This window comes from Cydia splendana, chromosome 6 (genome assembly GCF_910591565.1).
Source record: "Cydia splendana chromosome 6, ilCydSple1.2, whole genome shotgun sequence".
Lineage (NCBI taxonomy): Eukaryota > Metazoa > Arthropoda > Insecta > Lepidoptera > Tortricidae > Cydia > Cydia splendana.
In genome coordinates this window covers 17378172-17399162 of record NC_085965.1, presented here as the reverse complement: position 1 = coordinate 17399162, position 20991 = coordinate 17378172, and the positions used below count along the sequence as shown (strand labels likewise).

The window sequence follows — 20991 nt, the reverse complement described above, 5'->3', positions numbered from 1 at the left end:
AATGGCCGATACCGATGAACTGCATTTCGGCGACAACTTATTTTATGGGATCTAAACTGGACTGTCTGCATTTCCACTACAGATATACTATATAGGTAGGTACTTAGGAGGTTAAAAATGTTTATGTGTGCATTACGCATAGGTACATGTGTCAGTAAATTAAATTATTAATATAGGTACAAGACGAAGTTTTTCTTCTCATTTTTTACTATTAAATTATAAGACTACTTAGTGTACCTACTGCACTTTACCTACTTTACTACTCAAGTACTCACTCTGAAATCACAGGAACAAGTTCTTTATTTTTTTGATTTGAGTTTGTACCTACGTATTTCCAAACTTCATAAAATGGATTAATAGGTACCTACACCTACATTCAATCAAAGGACATCCTGATTCAAACCGAAGCGATCCAATAAATGCTCCGTGATCATAGTTTTGGATGGAGTAAGTATTAATAGAGTTCACGGCAAACACCCAACCCTAGGTCTAAAGAAAATATAACTAATACAAAAATATGTTCTATGTGTGTCCACGTTATCTATACCTATACGTTTTTAAAACTTAGGTGAAAAATAATATTCTTGTTTTCGCTTTCCTAAAGGATTTCGTTAACGATAGAGCACAGCGTATTGAGCTCAGCCGGTGCAGAATGTATTGAACTTTGACCAAGCGTCGTATTTCTCGTAGGTATTCCATTTTACATTCGTACCATATGACACCGCTGCAGTTGTGCAATGGCATATTGTTTTGTTACAGAAAATTGTAACGCGAGCACATTTTACAAGCGTCGTTAAGATTTTATGCAGGATGTTGCGAGCTGAATAGGTTTTCGATACTATATTGTCGAACGTAGGCAGTTTTTGATTAACTACGTAAATAACTTATGAATTTAGAATAAGTATTAAACGTAGACAAACATGAATAACGATATAATTATTATTAACAAAAGATTAATGGTATATAAAAAAATCACAAAAATAACTTAAATATATCTAAATATTAAAATATTTTAATCTAAAAGACATCCGCGAGTTGTACCGGGTGCAAAGGCGCCCATTGCACGTTGGATAGCGATGGCCAGCCTTTGCACCAGGTACGAACCCGCGCGAGCATCAGAGGTCCTCTCCCTAATTCTGCGTCCTACGTCTAACATGAATAGGTATCTAATGGCAGAAATATGAGTAATTATGTATTATCAAACAAAAAAAACAACAGTATATGTGATTAATCGATAGCGCCTTTAAGGCTGTACAACCTGCCTGAAGTCTCGCATGATGTCATAAGTTTCACGTGATATTTAATATTTTTCCGCAGGCCACTCGCGTTGCTTATTCCACCGCTATAAGCAGAAACTATGATATTAGACTAGATACTTTACAGTAACACTTTGATGTTAGTTAAGTAATATTTATATTCGTACTTAACTAAACAAGAGACGTAAGAGCACTGTAATGGTATAAATAAAGAATGAGAATAGAATAAGATTGAGATAATATCGCACGTTTATGAATACGCCCCTTGGTCATCCCGCCCTTCTTTTCTGGCGCCCATGAAATCCGCCGCCCTATTGTCGAAGCTGACCGGCCGTTTCTCTTTCAGTGTAACCTGGTGGGCGCGCGGCCGCTGGCGGCGTCGCGTCGGCGCGCGCGACTGCAAGCGGTCGCCTCCGCCCGACCATGCGCGAGCGCGCCGTGTGCGCAGTCCGACCCCGCCGCGCCGGCCGACCGCGCGCATCATGCTCAACATGAAGCTCAAGGAGCGCCTCGCGCTCGCCATCAGCGCCTTCCTCGTCCTCTTCACCCTCATGCTGATCGTCGACATTCAGATGGACTATGGCATCTCCGGGCAGAGGGTACCGCTGCATGGCCGCGTCAAGATCGGCGATGACACCGACAAGGGGAAGTCGGCCTATATTGAATTTCGGAAACGGTTTTTGCAAAAAAGGTGAGGTGCTGTGATTTTTAAAGTGATGGTGATGTGATTATTTAGTGCCTATTTAACGCTTAATCGGTAAGTTTTATATGTAGTTTAACTCATTACAGGCAAAAATAAAGGATTAGGTAGGTACATATTTTGGTTCGCCTCTATATCAAAGTGTTTCACACTAATATTTTGTTTTATATTTATCATAAAATTCATACGATGACCTTTCGGTTTAGGTACCAACTAGATACTATATAAAACCCATGCAACTTATCAGCATTGTTAAGTATGTATTAATGACATTTGATTAAGTGCGGATTAATTAAATATGATTGATCATATCCGAACTAAGTAAATATGTCTTGCAAATACATAATTATAAAGTTATCTTTTTTTATCACTTACTTTTATTTATTCGTATTTAGAACATGCCAATAACCACATTCATACAATTTTACTTAAGTTATCCATAAGAAAATTTTAACTGGTCCGCCACTTCCCCCAAAATACAGTTCACACGCGGTAGGCAGTTAATCGTAAATGAGAATATAAATTAATTAGATATAGCTCCTTGAACAGTTGAGTGTTTGTCCATGTACCTCCAGAAACCGTTATCGTAACGAGTCGTTATCACTTGTTTACCAATTTGACAGCGCGTCTCGCCCGATAACGTCCTCTCGGAACGAGTTAAATCTTATTGTACTACAATAATGTGATCGATTTTATCATTAGAAAAAAGTAAGAACATACTTTCGAGTACAATTTTATTAAGGGACATATATGTAGATATTTCTAAATATGTAGATATTTGCAGAAAGTATGAACAGAACAGAACATAGAGGAGCAATTAATTATTTGTTTAAGAGATAGATAGTTTAAAACCTACCAATAGAGCAACGTAGCTGTTAACCTCTTGTGCTAATAATATTGAGATCTGAATAAAAGAAAGTTTCCAAAATATGAATACTTATACCAAAATCATCCCTCTAAAGTCCATCCTGCCAGCTAAAGTGCAGAAACAACTTAACATCTGCATCAAATTACTTTGCACTGTAACTGGAAGATAAAATTCAACTTTACACTGATTTCAAGGATTAAGACAGCTTTTCCGAGCAGATGCGTTGAAAATAATAAAAATGTATCAGTTTCTATGAAACGGCATGTCGATTATTCACGATTAAATGATCGTGCCTAATACTTAATTTAGCTATTGTTTCTCTCCTTCTTCCTCGCGTTATCCCGGCACACTGTCACTGCAAATGCCATGCAGTTAGCTTGGTCCGAGTCTAGTGTACGTTGAACTTATCAGCAAGTAAAGTAGGTCACATACTTTATAAGTTGTAAATTTCTGACACTGACGTGATTCACAACACGTAAACAGACCTGAGGGGAATAATACTCGTACTTTCTCAGATTACAGATTCTTATGAGTAGGTGACAAATTCATACAAGTGCCATATTTAATTTCTTAGTTGACAGAATGTAGTTTATGGAGGTAAATAACAATATGGACACACGAAATTTTAATATTATTATGATATATAGATAGAATACTGAGTTACTGTATCATCGTTGTGCTAGAATCCCAGGATAAAAGCCCTCTACCTTGTACCCCTATTACCTTGTACCTTGTGCCTTGTACCTCTATTTCTGTAACTTTTATTTAAACCTGTGTTGTATACAATAAAATGATTATTAATACTACTACTAAAAGGCACGATGTCACGATTTTCAGGAACAAAGCTCGAACTTAAAGAAAAATACAATAGGTGCCATCAGGAATTCTTCAGTAAAATTCATTAATAGTTATTTGTTTTACAAGGGGGCAAAGTTGTTGTTTAGCCGCTCGTGCTAATATTGATACCCGAGCAAGCGAAAGATCCCAAAGTTGAACCACGAGCATAGCGAGTGGTTCGAAAATGGAATCTTGAGCGTTGCGAGGGTTTCAAAGCACGAGGGTTAAACAAAATTTGCCTCCGAGTGAAACACAACATTTTTCACCACACCAACCCGAAGCAAATATTTAATGTAACATATCAAACAAAATCAAACCAAATCAAATCCAAATAAATGTTTTTAAATATTTATCATCCAAAATCATCACTTAAAAGTTAATTCTACCAGTAAACATAAGAAAACAACTCAAAATTTGCATTTGATTACTTTGCCTCACATGTTAATAAAATGCAACTTTGCTATCAGTTTTTGAAGGGCAAAGTAAGCCTTTCCGAGCTGGTGTGGTGAAAAATTCATTTATGTTACTTTTGTATGTTAAACTAGTTTATCACGAAAAATAAATAATTTGTGATTTATTTATTTATTTATGATTTATAAAATCTAACATTTTAGATAGATACATGGTTAATTTCGTTCAGTAGTCCCAGTGTATATATATTGTATGTAAATAAATGATTTTTAATGGTAAGTACATGGTTCATTCTAATTGTTTGGTAGATATTGGATTTATCTTATTATTTACCCAGAGATAAAAATTCGGCGCTGATAAAATATTTTATCAGTGATAGGAACAATCAATACATGTCCTTATCAAAAGTAAAGTAGCGAGTGTTTACTAAAAATAACGGTACTTTAATCTAAAAATACTTAAAAAATAATTGTATGGAGACTGACACTTCATGGAAGGGCTATAACCACGAAAATCGAAGTTCGCAAATTGCAGGATTATTTCACTGTCACTCTAATAACGCTTTCATTGGAGTGAAAGAGAAAGATCCCCGCAGTTTGCGAATTTCGGTTTTCGCTGTAGGCCCTCAGAATCCTCAGATGCCGTTTCAGCATTCTACCAAATGTGGTCCGTCTAATTATATTTTATGTGTAACTCTGATCTATCCTATCCATTTTATACCTATCTATAAGTAGTTGGTCAAACCAATTTGTCAGTCAGTAAGAACCAGGAAAACTATACTCATCCTTTTCTTTTGGGTGCTAGTAGGTACTAGTGTAAGACAAAGATAGTATGATTCTCTCTGTCTATGATTGAAATGAGACAGTCCTTTGACAAACTATAATTACATTTATTTAATTACACAAACGGGTCTACCGCGATATAATTTCATTGTTTTTACCTTTAATTCCGACGTTTCAGCTGAGTTGCACCAGCTGTGGTCACGGAAAGACATAATGGTAATTAAATATGTGTACAAAAGGCGAGAGTTTAAAGTGTTATATAATTATGTACATTATTTCACCTAGTTTTGAGTTAACGACGACTACGGCACCCAAAAATTGCATGGTAACATTATTATGGATGAATTTCTCCATAATTGCAATTTTGTAGCTCGCTGTACATAAAATTGGAAATAGATTTTCCATCTACCGATGAATATATAAACAACGATATAACGCGTTTTATAGATTCACTAAAAGAATATTTGAGACTCTGTTTTTGAAAATCGGTGGAATTTCTGCACAGAGTGCCCAGGAATTCGCGCAAAAACTAAAAACTAATTCAATTTAATTCGGAATGAGAGCACGACCCTGCAATTTCAAGCAAACGCCAAACACCCAATATCCAATATCTATCTATTCCTAGTTATAGTTAGAAACATAGATTGCATAGTTTTTGTCGAACGTATTATTTTATTCTCTGTTTCGAACATTGGTTCACGGATCACTTGTTTGTAATTTGGTTAACAATCATCATCATTATATTCCTAGTGTTATCCCGGTTATTGCTACGGCTCATGGGAGCCTAGGGTCCGCTAGGAGACTTAATCCCTCTTCAATTTTTACGAAATACTAGTCTACAATAGCGATTGCCACCTGACCTTCCAACCCAGAGGGGTTCGTATTCGTACAAATACGTTCCGAAAATCTTATTGGTAAGAACTGGGGTTTAAACCCGCAACCTTCGGATATTATCTTTTCGTCAATTATCATCATTTTATGAAAGTTTCGTCCATAATTGTCAAATTTCCTAAAAACTCAAAACACATTTTGTAAAAACACCTAACTTAATAATATTAAAAATATTTCTTATCTTAGACTTTGAGGGTGCTTGCACTTTTCACACTTCTAATTAAAAGGCATATTTTTATTTCTAAATAATTTATCCTTGCTTAAATTTGATACCCATAGATCGAGTATTTCAGTGGTTGTAGATGTCTCCGTCTACATATTAAATGGTTTTGCATTGGTAGGTAATTAGAAAATACGAACATGCATCGACATTATGGTTTGGAAGAACTTATTTTTTATTCAAACCAAATTTGTCTTAAGATTGTTCACTTAAGTAGATCTAACATTTTGCCTACACTCAAAAAGTCAATACCCTGTAGGTATAGATTTATTGAAAAATTAACACTAAATAATATCTCTATTGGTTGACAAATAAATCACTATAAGTATAAGTACCTATTTCACACTGCAGAAACCTAATACTATTTACCTACTCGTATTTCAAAATCGCATGCTTCTGTCGTGCATAGAAAATTGCATGACTGTTTCTAAAAAAATGCAATGTCAATATGCAATGCGGGAACTGACAATGCAAATAATACACGTTGAGAGAATAAATGCGTGAGAGAACACATTTTACATCGCTGTTTTTGGATAATATAGAACCTTTTTGTTGTGAATTATGACTTAAAGGGGTTAACTTGCTTATCATATTTCTTTGGCATTTGGCGTTTAATTATCGTTGACGTAAGTTTATATGAAATAAGTATATTGGCGGCCTTCTAGTCTAGTCGCTTAGTGACCCTGCTTACAACGCAGGAGATCCCGGGTTCCAATCCTGGTAAGGGCATTTATATCATCATCACGAATATTTGTTCCTGAGTTATGGATGTAATCTATGTATGGTATCTATATAGGAACAATTTTATTTCCATGTAAACTTCATGTTACACTTAAGACTAATTTGTAGAATATCAGCCTTATCGCCCCGGAGCGTGAAAAAGTAAGCTTTGCACAAAAACGCAATGCGATATAAAGATAGTGTATTACGGTTGAAATATTTAATAATAAGACTTTAAAATCATTTCAGGAACAAAAAAATCATTACGTAGTGAATGCTAGTAATTGTCCACCATTCATGGCTAACAATGATTATTGAAGCATTATCTTAGGTTTTGTTTCCTACCCCATTGTCGCGCAGTTTTGATTGCGCGTACATTGTTCGTAAAAACGCCATTGAGTGGCGGACTCATATTTCGTTTGTTTAACATAATATTTGCGCAGCCGAAATGACAAATTAATTAATGCATTGTTCCATGACAAAAGCTGCCGATGACAGTTTTATAATGAGAAGTGTTTTTAAGTTCATTCTTCATTTGGATTGCATACGTTTACGCGTGATTGCTTACGTAAGTAAGCGAAGTGGAGTTAAGGATGACTCACGTTAGACCGGGTCGTGTCCGACCCGGAGCTTCTATGGAATTGGAAAGCATCACCTGATCGCCTGTCATGTCATAGAAAAGTAAGCGCCGGAACTCCGGCCCGGACACGGCCTGGTCTAACGTGAGTCGTCCTTTAAACAATAGGTTTTTCAGTTTGACGTTATGTGCGCTGGTATCTCATTTTATTCTCAAAAGAATAAACATGTGAAAGTCATGCAAAATATAAGAATAATCTGAAACAGCATGTTTGATTACACGATGTAAATATGAACTAGATATTAAAGAATCTTGATAACTGTTTACTCACATTACTCACAAACCTTAGAATGATGTAAATATTCCTAAATGCAGCTTTACTCATTATTTGATTAGTTTATACTGATAAAAGTGATAAACTATATGAGCCATGCCACTATAATTTTAAGTGTTTAACTTTTACTAATAAAAGATTCATCTAATGTAATTTTTTGTTTACATTACGCTCAGATTCCGCAGGAAACATGAAGAATCTCTATTTTGGCATAAGACGGGTAATTAGATAAAGTCGTTTTGTAGCAGATAACAGTGTCATGTTTTAAAATTATATGTTGCTTACTATGACTAACCCACAATTGTTTTTTTCTAGTCATGTCTCGAAACACAAAGGTATTTTATCTAACAACTAATGCGAATCTCCACTTCAGTAAATACTGTTTATGAACAGAAAAAAACTACCTAAATACTATCAAAACCGGGTATTAAAATAAATATAGTAAGGTATAGTAGGTACTTATAATGAAAATGACCATGTTAGTATAAAATCGTATAAAACGATTCAAAGTTTATACATTACCGATGTGTACTGTAAATTTGGTTTAGTCACCATAGACATAACTGCAAAAGGAAAAGAAAAACTTATGAAAATGTTACTGCCCAGAGATCCATAATGCAGGTTTCTCAACTTAGGGTCTCCCCAGATATATCGACGCGCATTCGGCAAAAGCCGATAGGAAAAAGCTTTATGTCCACGCAATAAGAGCGAAAAAGCCGTCGACACGTCGGCAGGCGCCGGCCGATGCGAGCCGAGCCGAACGACGACTTTTTCGCTCTTATTGCGTGGACATAAAGCTTTTTCCTATCGGCTTTTGCCGAATGCGCGTCGATATATCTGGGGAGACCCTTACAGAAAACTGTGAATACACCACAGGCTTTGGAAGAACATATTTGTATGTTATGTATTTCAATATCATCTTAAGTAAAATAACCTGCCTAAAAATATCGGGTGTAATGCTCAATTTACCTGCCGTCACAATGTTATTTCTATAAAAATATTTTTAAGTTCCTTATCTATTTTAAATACCTTGGTAACTATTTAGAGCTTTGCCCTACGAGTATAGGTATAAACCAAACGAAATCATCCCCTCTTTAGGGGCTATTCATAAATTACGTCATTTCAAATTAGGGGGGGGGGGGGGTCTGAACATTGGATGATGGTAGCATGACGTAGGAGGAAAAGGGGTTATTCGAAGCATCATTTTAGGGGGGGTCAAAAATCGTCAAAAATCGATGACGTAATTTATGGACAGCCCCTTACCGCGTTTACGGGGACTGGGAAGGCATAATTATATGTACATGAAAATGAATAAAACCATTCTAGCTGTGATTTTATGAAACATCCTCTGCAATAAAAATGGTTTATTTCGTTTAAATAATAGGCCGATAAAACTTATACAGCAATTGAAAAAGCAGTTGAAAAATCAAAGTGCAATTGTATTTTTACGAATAGCTAGATGGTGAATTATTTGATTGATTCGTAAATATTGTAGCCAATATTACCCACGCACTGTGGAACAATCTACTGCAACATGTTGACGTTCAAATTGGTTTGAACAAACACTTTTCCACCCACCACGGACCAGTGTATTTCCAAAGCTTACCGAACAAACCGCCTTAAAGCCTATTACTTAGGGTTCTGCTAATAACTTTATCTTAGGTTTAGGAGATCATACTTTACTGGTTTGGCTAAGGTTTTGTAAGTGTTTGGAATAATCCAAGCTAATGCTGTTATTGAAAATGAAGGCACAAAGGACCTTTTAACCTATTCATCCCGACTCTCCAGAAAATATCAATTATATAAAATCACTGATAAGTTGATAACTTGTTATTGTTATTGTAATAACGAAAATAGACAAAGGTAATTAAAACAATAGATAATCGCATTATAAAATTGTACTAAAGACTCTTAACATTGGTTCACTTTACATTTAATTAAATTAACTCTTGTGTATTTTCCTGATATTTATAAAATTGTACTAGAGGTTCTTAATAATGGTTCCCTTAACATTTAATTAATTTTACTCTGCGTATTTTCCTGATAATATGTTTATCTTCTTCTCTATTCATAACGAATTTGGTCATTATCTATTGTTTTATATTCTTCAAGAGAGTATTGATAAAGATATTTTACCAGGCATTAAAAATATTTTATTCCCATTGAAAAGTCACACTAAGAAACAGCAGTTTATTGACTGGTAAGTACGTAGATGTAGATGTTACCTATCGTCACTACTTTGAAAGAAAACTCGTATCTCACACTGCTACTCAAAGTTGAAAGGCAGTAACTCTGTATGCATCCCATACATAGATACCACCTTTTTCTTTTGATTGACAGAAATAGATACGAGTTTTTTTCAAAGTAGTGCCGCTATGTAATTTCATCAATTTCATTTAACGCTACAGAATCAACCCATTTATCTATTCAACCTATTTACGTTTTTTATAAAAAAGTTATAGAAGTAGGTACCTACTTATATTAGGATCGAAGGTTGATAAAAAATAATAATATTGTAGGTAGGTATTTCATAGGAGACCGGTAAAACGTATATTGAGTCACGTACTTATAGTACCTTCGGCTTTATAGGTAACTAGGGTTTGCAATCCGGATCCGAAATATATGAAATTATCCGGATCTGGATCCGGATCCGCGGATATTCCCATACATTTCGGATCCGTCGTGCAAACCCTATAGGTAACAGAAAAGTACGAGTATGAGAATAAATAAATCTTCTTTATAACACATAAAAAATTAATTATATTTTTGACGTCGTCCTTGGTTTTAGACAATGCTAAAGAGGATAGTGGACGACGAATTCTTATTTAAGTTTTACATTACGCAAAGTAGTCTATTTGATTTGTAACTTAAGGGCAACACAGAAAAGAGCAAAGAGAAGAGCGTACCTACATATTGTAATTTTCCCTTTTGTATTCTTTACGAACAGGCGTAGTGAAATATTAACTAGGTAGTCTAGGTACCTATCTTTTTGTTTAAAAAGTTCAATGGTCAACTACCGTCTTAAGCCAGAAAGCAGCAGCTAGACCGCTGTTGTTGTAACGCGGATCCTGGCAGGTGTTGAGTTAAGAGCGCTATTACATTTCGGCGTTGAGCGAGTTTAGGTATTTTACGCGCTGCGGCAGGCCGTGCGAGCTCAGTACGCCGATCCCTTCTACCACACTCGCACTACAATGATGGATTAAACATTCTTGATCCTTCGCGAAGCATATTGAAATCAACCATAACAACACTAACTTAACTTAACTTTTAAAGTTCTAAAACTGTTATTTGGTAAGTACGAAAATACTAAATGCAGTGCAAATGTACATAGGGGCTGTTCATAAATTACGTCATCTATTTTTGACGATTTTTGACCCCCCCCACCCCTCAAATCATCCAAAAATCAAGCTTCGGATGAATCTGTTTCCTCCTACGTCATGTTACCATCATCCGATGTCCAGACCCCCCCCCCCCCCCCCCCACTCCTCCCATTTGAAACGACGTAATTTATGAATAGCCCCATACTCGTACTTATGAAGGTATATTACTCGAAAGAAATTATAGGTACCTACTCGCTTATTTACATGTTTCGTCATTGCATTTGGTACCTATAGGTTGTAAAGTTTGTATCAACGAGGGTTTAAAAACGAACTGGTACTGAGGATCTGATGATGATTAAGGTGGTCACGGATACCAATCAACCATGTAGTAACATGATTAGGCTCGTTTGATTCGTCTCAACAAGATCTTTGACACTGAAGATACACAGGGTCTGATGATGGAGCTGGAAGGTGGCCACGGGTACCAGTCTATCATGTAACTAAACAACTTCGTGTTTGGGCTCGTTTGATTCGTCTCAACAAGATCTTTGAGACAAGACAGTACTCAGGGTCTGATGATGGAGCTGGAAGGTACCATTACCAATCAACCATGCAACTAAACCACATCGTGTTTAGGATCGTTTGATTCGTCTCAACAAGATCTTTGACACTAGGTGATACTCAGAGTCTGATGATGGAGCTGGAAGGTGGTCACCGGTACCAATCAACCATGCAACTAAACCACTTCGTGTTTAGGCTCGTTTTATTCGTTTCAACAAGATCTTTGACACAAGATAGTACTCAGGGTCTGATGTTGGAGCCGGAAGGTGGTCACCGGTACCAATCAACCATGCAACTAAACCATTTCGTGTTTAGGCACGTTTTATTCATCTCAACAAGATCTTTGACACAAGGTAGTACTCAGGGTCTGATGATGGAGCGCGAAGGTGGCGACGGGTACCTGTCAATCATCATCAGCTCCATCATCAGACCCTGAGTAGTATCTTGTCTCAAACATCTTATTGCGAGGAATCAAACGAGCCCAAACACGAAGTGGTTCAGTTACATGGTAGACTGGTACCCGTGGCCACAGTCCAGCTCCATCATCAGACCCTGAGTACTAACTTGTGTCAAAGATCTTGTTGCGACGAATCGAACGAAGCCAAACACGAAGTGGTTTAGTCGCATGGTTGATTGGTACCGGTGACCACCTTCCGGATCCATCATCAGACCCTCAGTACTACCTTGTGTCAAAGATCTTGTTGCGACAAATCAAACGAGCCCAAACACGAAGTGGTTCAGTTACATGGTAGACTGGTACCCGTGGCCACAGTCCAGCTCCATCATCAGACCCTGAGTACTAACTTGTGTCAAAGATTTTGTTGCGACGAATCGAACGAAGCCAAACACGAAGTGGTTTAGTTGCATGGTTGATTGGTACCGGTCACCACCTTCCGGATCCATCATCAAACCCTCAGTACTACCTTGTGTCAAAGATCTTGTTGCGACAAATCAAACGAGCCCAAACACGAAGTGGTTCAGTTACATGGTAGACTGGTACCCGTGGCCACCTTCCAGCTCCATCATCAGATCCTGAGTACTATCTTGTGTCTAAGGTCTTGTTGAGACGAATCAAACGAGCCTAAACACGAAGTGGTTTAGTTGCATGATTGATTGGTACCGGTGACCACCTTCCGGCTCCAACATCAGACCCTGAGTACTATCTTGTGTCAAAGATCTTATAGAAACGAATAAAACGAGCCTAAACACGAAGTGGTTTAGTGGCATGGTTGATTGGTACCGGTGACCACCTGCCGGCTCCATCATCAGACCCTGAGTACTATCTTGTGTCAAAGATCTTGTTGAGACGAATCAAACGAGCCTAAACACGAAGTGGTTTAGTTGCATGGTTGATTGGTACCGGTGACCACCTTCCGGCTCCATCATCAGACCCTGAGTATTATCTTGTGCCAAAGATCTTGTTGAGACGAATCAAACGAGCCCAAACACGAAGTGGTTTAGTTGCATGGTTGATTGGTACCGGTGACCACCTTCCGGCTCCATCATCAGACCCTGAGTACTATCTTAAGTCAAAGATCTTGTTGAGACGAATAAAACGAGCCTAAACACGAAGTGGTTTAGTTGCATTGTTGATTGGTACTGGTGACCACCTTCCGGCTCCATCATCAGACCCTGAGTACTATCTTAAGTCAAAGATCTTGTTGAGCCGAATCAAACGAGCCCAAACACGAAGTGGTTTAGTTGCATGGTTGATTGGTACCGGTGACCACCTTCCGGCTCCATCATCAGACCCTGAGTACTATCTTGTGTCAAAGATCTTGTTGAGATGAATAAAACGAGCCTAAACACGAAGTGGTTTAGTTGCATGGTTGATTGGTACCGGTGACCACCTTCCGGCTCCATCATCAGACCCTGAGTACTATCTTGAGTCAAATAAATACATATAGAATGTCAGGTCGTTTCAAATATTTTTAATCCTGTCCGGTAGTTTATTAAACTGTACCATTATAAATTATAATACTATAAAAACAGTGCTAGGATCAAAGTCTCTCGTTGCGGTTTACACGCACACAGTATAGCGTTTTACACGGCGCCCGCCGCACACAATGATAAAAAACCTCGTCGTCGCCGTTGAAAATGTGCGGAGCCGACCGACACACGTCCTGCCTCTACAAGCTCTGCCGCGGCACTGAGCTGGCGCAGCGCGCGTCATCGGTAATATAGAGTAGTTTTCAAAAAATTGCCAAAAAATTATAGTAGAATTTCATAAACACTAATGTATACCAACAGTATAAGCAAACGTTGCAGATTGCTTGAGTATGAAAATGACTTCGATATTAAGTAGATTTTCGTAGGAATTGACACTTGTTTCGGAGAGAAAATCGAGTTCGTTTTACTTTGATTTTCTCTTTCTTAAAGGTATGTAGGAAAATATAGTTTGATATGCCTAAAGTACAGGGTATTAGTAATACAAAATAGCTAGGTTTAGCAGAGTAAAATTCTCAACATTTCCAAATAAGAGCTCGCCATTCAGTGCTTCACGGGGTTTTTCGGAAACGACCATCAGAAAAAAAATCATTACTAATTTAATAAGTCCTTTTTCTAATATTTTCAACGATATTTATAAAGATAAGAAGACGCTTTTACTGGAACAAGTACTCATTGTTTCTAATAATGAGCGCAAAGTCCTGAATTTCGTCGACTAGTATCATCAATTTTGCATTATTTCGACTTTTCTTGTAAGAGCGCTCTTAAGTAACTCGCCAAACCGCCCACGATTTAATCCAGTTTTGGTTACAAAACACCAGCGACTTCAAGATTTATTGTACGCAATAGTTCGTATTTTCATTAAAATAGGTAGTACCTAACAATAGTGTAGTGTGTAATGGAAATCTAATTATAATTGAATGAAAAACTACTTGCTTCGAGAATTTGAACCCAATGTGACCTGCATCCCTGGAAAATCTAATCATATTTACTAGATAGGTAGGTACTATTTAGTTCTTTCGTTTAAAATTTTAGTATCAAGCATATTGTTAGTAGTGTAGAGTGCTACGTTCATCAAAAACGTGTTTCGAATTGCGTTAAATACTTTTCTCTGCTTTTATAGGATTCAAATTGATATTTCAATACCCTGATAGCTCTATGACCTCTATGTTCTAAAACGTAGGTAACTTAATAGTGTAATGCGATGTATTAATTTTAGTTAGTTATGAGTAAGCGTCATACTTATCTACAACTTATTTCACAGTAATGGCAGCAATAGTTCCCGAGAGTACGAGCCGAGCGAGACGAGCGGCAGCGGCGCCGACGCCGAGCCGCGGACGCCGGTGCCGCCCGCCGACAAATACGAGGATCTCCAGCGCATCGTCGACTCGCAGCGCCTAGGAGCCCACAACCATGCGGTCGTCATACCGCCGCAGAAGGACCTCAATGTGCTGCGGCCCGAGAACCCGACCATAGGGGAGATGGAAGACTTGGAACCTAGGTGAGGCTTGCATTTTAGTAAGATATGTAACGTTAGGTTAGCATAAGCATCCACACAGCAGATTCAACATCACTAATGCAGAAATGGACTATCGTAATAGGGACACTGATTTAAACTTTTACGATTTTTAAACATTATTAAATTGCACAACGGGACTTGATCGCGTATCTTAAAACTTAAATACGCGATTAAGTCCCGTTGTGCAATTCAATAGCGTAGGGACCTTAAAAGCGAAAAAACTTGATTAGGAAGGAAATGGATAACTTATAGGATTCAAGACGCGTCGAAATGCTTTACAAATATGGTGTCTTTAAAAAAAAAAAAACCGCCCAAGCCCTGCTTTATCATAGAATCTAAGATAACGCAGAGCTTGGGCGGCAGGACTTAGATGATATGCTGCAGTCAGGTTAGTTTACATTGAATCATAATATATTTATAATACCTATCAGTAACGAAAATTATCAAGTGATTTTACATAACACGAATAAAATCAAATATCTGGGCGAGCGGTAATCAAGCCTCAGCTAGCTGTAATAGGTACAGTCACCTGCAATGATATGTTACTCTACGAAGGCCGCAAAAATATGTGACACGCGCTTATGGCTCTACAAATAAGATCTTGTCAGATATTTTTGCAGCCTTCGTTGTGTAACATATTATTGCAGGTGACTGTACAACACAATTGATGCTCCCAAAGAATGTCTTAATGTCGCCTGTAGGTACATTTCACAAAATGTTAACGCACAATGTAAATACGTAATAACAGGAACGGTTAATATTAATTAAAATTACTCCGGGTAAAAACGACGCTAAAAGGACATTACAAGGAAAATTTCTCCAAGTTCTCGACAGTTGACATCCACAAGTACAATTTATGTAGCGCTCTGCAAGTCCCCAAATTAAATTAGTTAGTTCGCTATTGCTGCAATTAAAGTTTAATAATACGAATATCGCGCCGGGGACGGTCTTCGGTAAACACAGCCTCAGAAACTGTGCTGATGCTCCATTTGCGTGTCTTGAACTACCGCGGCCATAAACTTACGCGTGTGTACATGCCCAACACCTACGCTTATACTATGATTTATGTCTTACCGATTTCTTTATCACTGTTATTTTAGGATCTGTGACGTATAAATTTTACTATCGCGTGGTATTTTTGTATTAACTACGGGCCAAAAACCTAGCTCAATCACGAATAAATGTTACGCTGTCAAAATTCTGGTTCCGGCTCCTCTAAAACGAGAGCTTTATTCATTGGAAATGCCTGCGCTTAGTGCTGAAGTATGCATTAAAATCAAACAAGTTGGTCGCGGCCGGCCTCTGGCGGCCCACGTAGGTAGTAATTCCACCAAAGTAAATATTAGGCCAAATCTCATAGGAGCATTGTGAAAAGATGAAAGGAATATTACATGTTTGCCCCAGAATCAAACGAGTTTCAATCACTAAACACGTGGTTATAAAGTTTGGATCATATCATACTCCGGTGACATGCCGATTCCGTAAGGATCAGACAACGCGACCTTTCTTTATCTCACAAGGCAAATTTCGCAACCTCTGAAAGAAATCTTATTTAAAATCCTGTTACAGGGCGGGCCGCGATAGGCGCGGGTCTCGGACAATAAAACTAAATGGAATGAATGCATGATGGCTGGCTGAAACGCTGCTTGCGATATGAGGGGCCCTCTTATGCCCAAAATTTCATGTCTCATATAAGAAAGGGTCGGCTTGATACTGATTAATTTGGTACACTCTTTACGAAATTGCTAGCTTATCCTGTGTAAATGTCACATGCACTGAAACTATAACGGAGAATCCTTATTTCCGTAAATGGACAGTGAAAGCTCGAACGTTATTCTAATGGAGCGGGCAGTGTTGGTCATTTAGTATTCCTTACGTCCATTTGTCCGAGCGGGACAATCGAGCTTTTAGAATTCCCACCTGATGCCGGTACAATTCTCACCAAAAAGAGAGTCAATAAATTTTAGAGTAGGTAGCTGCCGGCTTGATTTCTAAATGCAGGTTATCGGAGCATGCCACAAATCGAGAACGTTACACGTAGGCTCCTTAGTATTCAGCGACGGGCGCTCCGCGTCGCCTGGAGTCTCGCACCTCGCGCTCGCAGGCGAATCACGTCCACTTATGTGTTCCACGCAGCCAAAACCAACGCCGCCATCGGAAAATCTTCCATGTAAATCTCGACATTAACGGCCAGGTTTACTAATATGCGCCAACACTGCAAAGTAGCCGTGATGTTTTCTCAACCAGCCGCTTTACATTTTGCTCCATTTTTCGAGACCGATTGGATATTCAATGAGAGAGCGACTTCTGATTTACGCAGTTTGTCATACATAGCGGATTCTTGCATTTATGCATGGAATTGATTGTGTTTACACATAGTGTCAAAGTGTCACGTTATTTGAATTACTGCACTTTAAGTGTTTTGATGCCCTGGCATCGCCACTATCAGACGAGGCCAGGATGATGTGCAATCTATACTTAAATGTGATGTAGTGGTGTAGGTAATACTTCGCTACTATATATATCATTATTACTCTAACTGTTAGATCTTATTACGGGGATGACATCGTCACTGCGTGACAAAACCCCTTTTTAAAAAAATTATATAAAAAAAAGTGTTTTGATAACTACATAAGTATAGTCGCTAACTAAGTTGTATTAGCGACTTCTTGAATATTTACTTGTTACTGAGTATTTGTATTCAAAACATAGATTATAGTGGAGCGTATCTTCGTCGGAAAATACCTACTATACCTTAAGTGCTTTATAATAATAAATTTTAAAAAGCAAAGGCCAGATTTGAGCTTGACGATAAATTAATGCCATCGTCAATCTGAAATTGAGATACTATTTATCTGTTTGATTATATCAGCCTATTGGTTCATATAATCTAAATAATGAAATCAATACATGTTTATATATTGTTACAGCGTGAACGCGTCCAACTTGGAAAAATTCCAGCTGCGGATAGCGCAGCACGAGCTCTACGAAGAAGGCGAGCCGCTCGTCGATGCCGTTGTTAAGGATATGGTCACGCTGCCTGTGCTACATGCCGGTACGTCTCACTTACTTACTTACTTAAGACGAAACAGGAGCTGAGTTTTAAATATTTTAGGTAAATATACCTGTCTCGCTAACGGAAGCGGCACCTAAAAGTAGTGCGATAAGGACAAGGCGAAAAATCCTGCGTAAAAATCTCAAAAATCGAGGTTTCGTACTCCTCTGTTTCCTCCTCCAAAACTTAACCAATCGTAACCAAATTTGGAAATCTAAATGATTATGAAATTATCTGTGTCGGACCGTTTTGCTTTTTTGGCTAATTGATATCACTTTTGAATGCCACGCCTCTCATTGCGGCATAGTCAATTAGGCCATTTTGGCCGTCTTAAAAATCAAAAATATCAAAAAAAGCAAAACGGTCCGACACAGATATTGACAATATTAATCTGTGTTGAAAAAATCATTGCTCTAGCTTCAAAAACCACGGAGGAAAACGAGGAGTACGTTTGTATGGAGAAATGACCACTCCCGTTGGCTCTTAATGGCGCAGCGACCCAAAATGAGTCTTGGCCTCCGACACGAGTACACGCCAGTTGTCTCGATCCTGTGCCATCTCCCGTTATCGCCATGGAGATCGCGCAAGTCCGCTTCAACCGCATCGCCCCAGCGATACCTGGGACGTACGATCGGCCTCCGCCCTACCGAGCGTCCCAGGTATCACTACACCTTATAAAACAAAGTCCCCCGCCGCATTCGTCTGTTTGTGTGTATGTATGTTCGCGATAAATTCAAAAACTGCTGAACGGATTTTCATGCGATTCTCATCTATCAATTGAATGATTCTTGAGGGAGGTTTAGGTGTATAATTTGTTAAGGTTTTGTGTAACACGTGCGAAGCTGGGGCGGATCGCCAGTATAATATAGACTATATGTTTTTATTTATTTCTCATCTGTATATCAGTTATTCGTGATATCTACGAGATGGGACCCACTAACACCTTCTTGCGCAGCAGCAAGTAAGTAGGAGTGTATAGGTATATATTGAAAACAAGTATTTCTTTTTATTAAGCCTTCTTTGTACCATATAGACACAAAGAAATACGTCTGTTTGTAAAGATAGACTTTACACAACATATTATTATGTATAATTCGATTAACGTAGGTAGTGGTAGTATTTAGGTATGTACTGTACAAAATTAAAGGTATCAATTATGCAAGCTCTTGGCGATTGGAATTAATAAAACATTCATATTTTGGATAGCGACCTTAGCGACGCTTGTTACATTTAAATGCCCGGGCTTGCTCAGTTTGCCTCTTTTATAATTCATTACTAAATCCGTTTCTCTTCAGTCTTGATTTAAAGAGTCCATAATTGAAATAAGCCTTTTCTAGACGTCTTTATATTCTTTGATACGTATTTTGCTTCCATGAATGGGTCTTAATATTTGTGATTGATTTAATTGATTATACTTCATTATAATTGATATTTGTATATTTGTACGTACGTATGTATATTTAAGAACAATGGGCAACTTCTGTGTGGGGCGGGTCCAAACAGAGAGCCGTATGTATATTAAATGAAGTCGGATTTGCAATCAGTTGTGGGGTTAGCGGTCCGGCGGACAATAGTACCACAACAATCTCGCCCTTTACTTCAAATTGGACTTAAATATTTAAACCAGTTAATTGGATTTCATTGTTAGAGACTTTATTTCATAGTTTACCGTTTGTTTTCAAATTCAGGTAGAAAACCCTTCAAAATCTCCGTCTACAAAGAGAGATTATTTTCGATCAAATAAATACCCAGCTACGTTTTCAATAATTAATTTTATCTTCGACAGAGCAAAAAGAAGGAGGGACCCAGTTGAAGCTCATTATTGACTATCCCTACGGTATTCAAGCGCTCTTCAAACCAATGAGGTGAGGTATATTGATTTCTTCTTATCATGTTGAGAAACGTTTCAGGCCACCCCAAGCGGCTTTAAGCGCGTTGTTCGGTAAACAAGTTTTCTTCGAGAGCTGTAGTTTCGAGTACTCGTGCAAGGTCCACGCGAGCGATTTGCGGAAACTTGGCAAAGTTCTTCCGGATCCGAGAAGGTGACACAGCCGTGTTCGAGTGTTATGCGTCGGTTCCATTCACAAAACTTCCACACTTCTTTCACGCGACCGGCTTAGCGGCTTGTCCTACAACTTCTCCACTACAACTACTATTAAACTGAGGCAAGCTACGAGTTCGCGATGTTGTGTATATTGTTCGATTCACAAAGGACTTTCAGAGAGTTTCCTTCCCATAAGTTCTTTCACATTTCGAAAATTGAGTGAGTAAACCTAATCCAATATTATTTTACAAATAATAGTAAAGTTCAGAAAGGCCAAAGAAGTCAATTTTCGCTGCGACAAATAAAACAAAAGGAACATCCAAAAATCCACTCTGGGGGATTGCGTGAAATTCCTATAGGAGGTGCATATCGCGTGTCAGACGTCTCAGCACTTTACTTTGTTACTATATTCCTTTTTGCAAAAATTGGGAAAGGGATTGGAATTGGGAGAGACGTCCGAAAAATAAGTGGCCGAGAGATAGGATATAGATATCGGTAGATTATGTACGTCCGCACGTAACTCTCAGGTTACTTTTCTAAGGGGTCCGTAGCTTTGCTAGGTAAATTATGGACTCGAGGGGATGCCCCGACGACATATCAAGAGGCCTTAGAGACCGTACTACAATTCACTCGGGGACGATAGATTACGCGACAGCCGATAGTTAACCCTACCGTTCGCTATTTTTAGCTGTCTCTAAGATTATGCTAATCCGTATGCCCGATTTGACCAACCCATTTTCGACTGAATAGTCAAACTGTTTAAATTACTATGTTAGCAGAATTAAGATATTTTGTTCAAGGTTTATTTCAAGAATTATAATTTTAAAGCTACACATTTAAATATTAATTTAAGTCCATGTTCATCTCATCAGTTGTCAAGAATAGTTTGTGGATATATCTTAGGCTTCGTTTGTAACTCCTTGAAGGGTTGAGGTATAAATATAACACT

At 38.1% G+C, this 20991-nt stretch overlaps 1 protein-coding gene across 2 annotated transcripts in view; it reads left to right on the top strand.

Annotated features, from left to right (window-relative positions):
- Positions 1-20991, top strand: part of LOC134791677 (extracellular serine/threonine protein CG31145) — a 155630-nt gene that overhangs the window by 111447 nt on the left and 23192 nt on the right. For both annotated transcript variants that reach the window (XM_063762770.1, XM_063762769.1), the window contains exons 3-6: positions 1603-1947; positions 14689-14925; positions 17874-17998; positions 19785-19863. In XM_063762770.1, the coding sequence (XP_063618840.1) occupies positions 1739-1947; positions 14689-14925; positions 17874-17998; positions 19785-19863 (650 nt within the window). In that variant the 5' untranslated portion in view covers positions 1603-1738. The remainder of the gene's footprint in view (positions 1-1602; positions 1948-14688; positions 14926-17873; positions 17999-19784; positions 19864-20991) is intronic.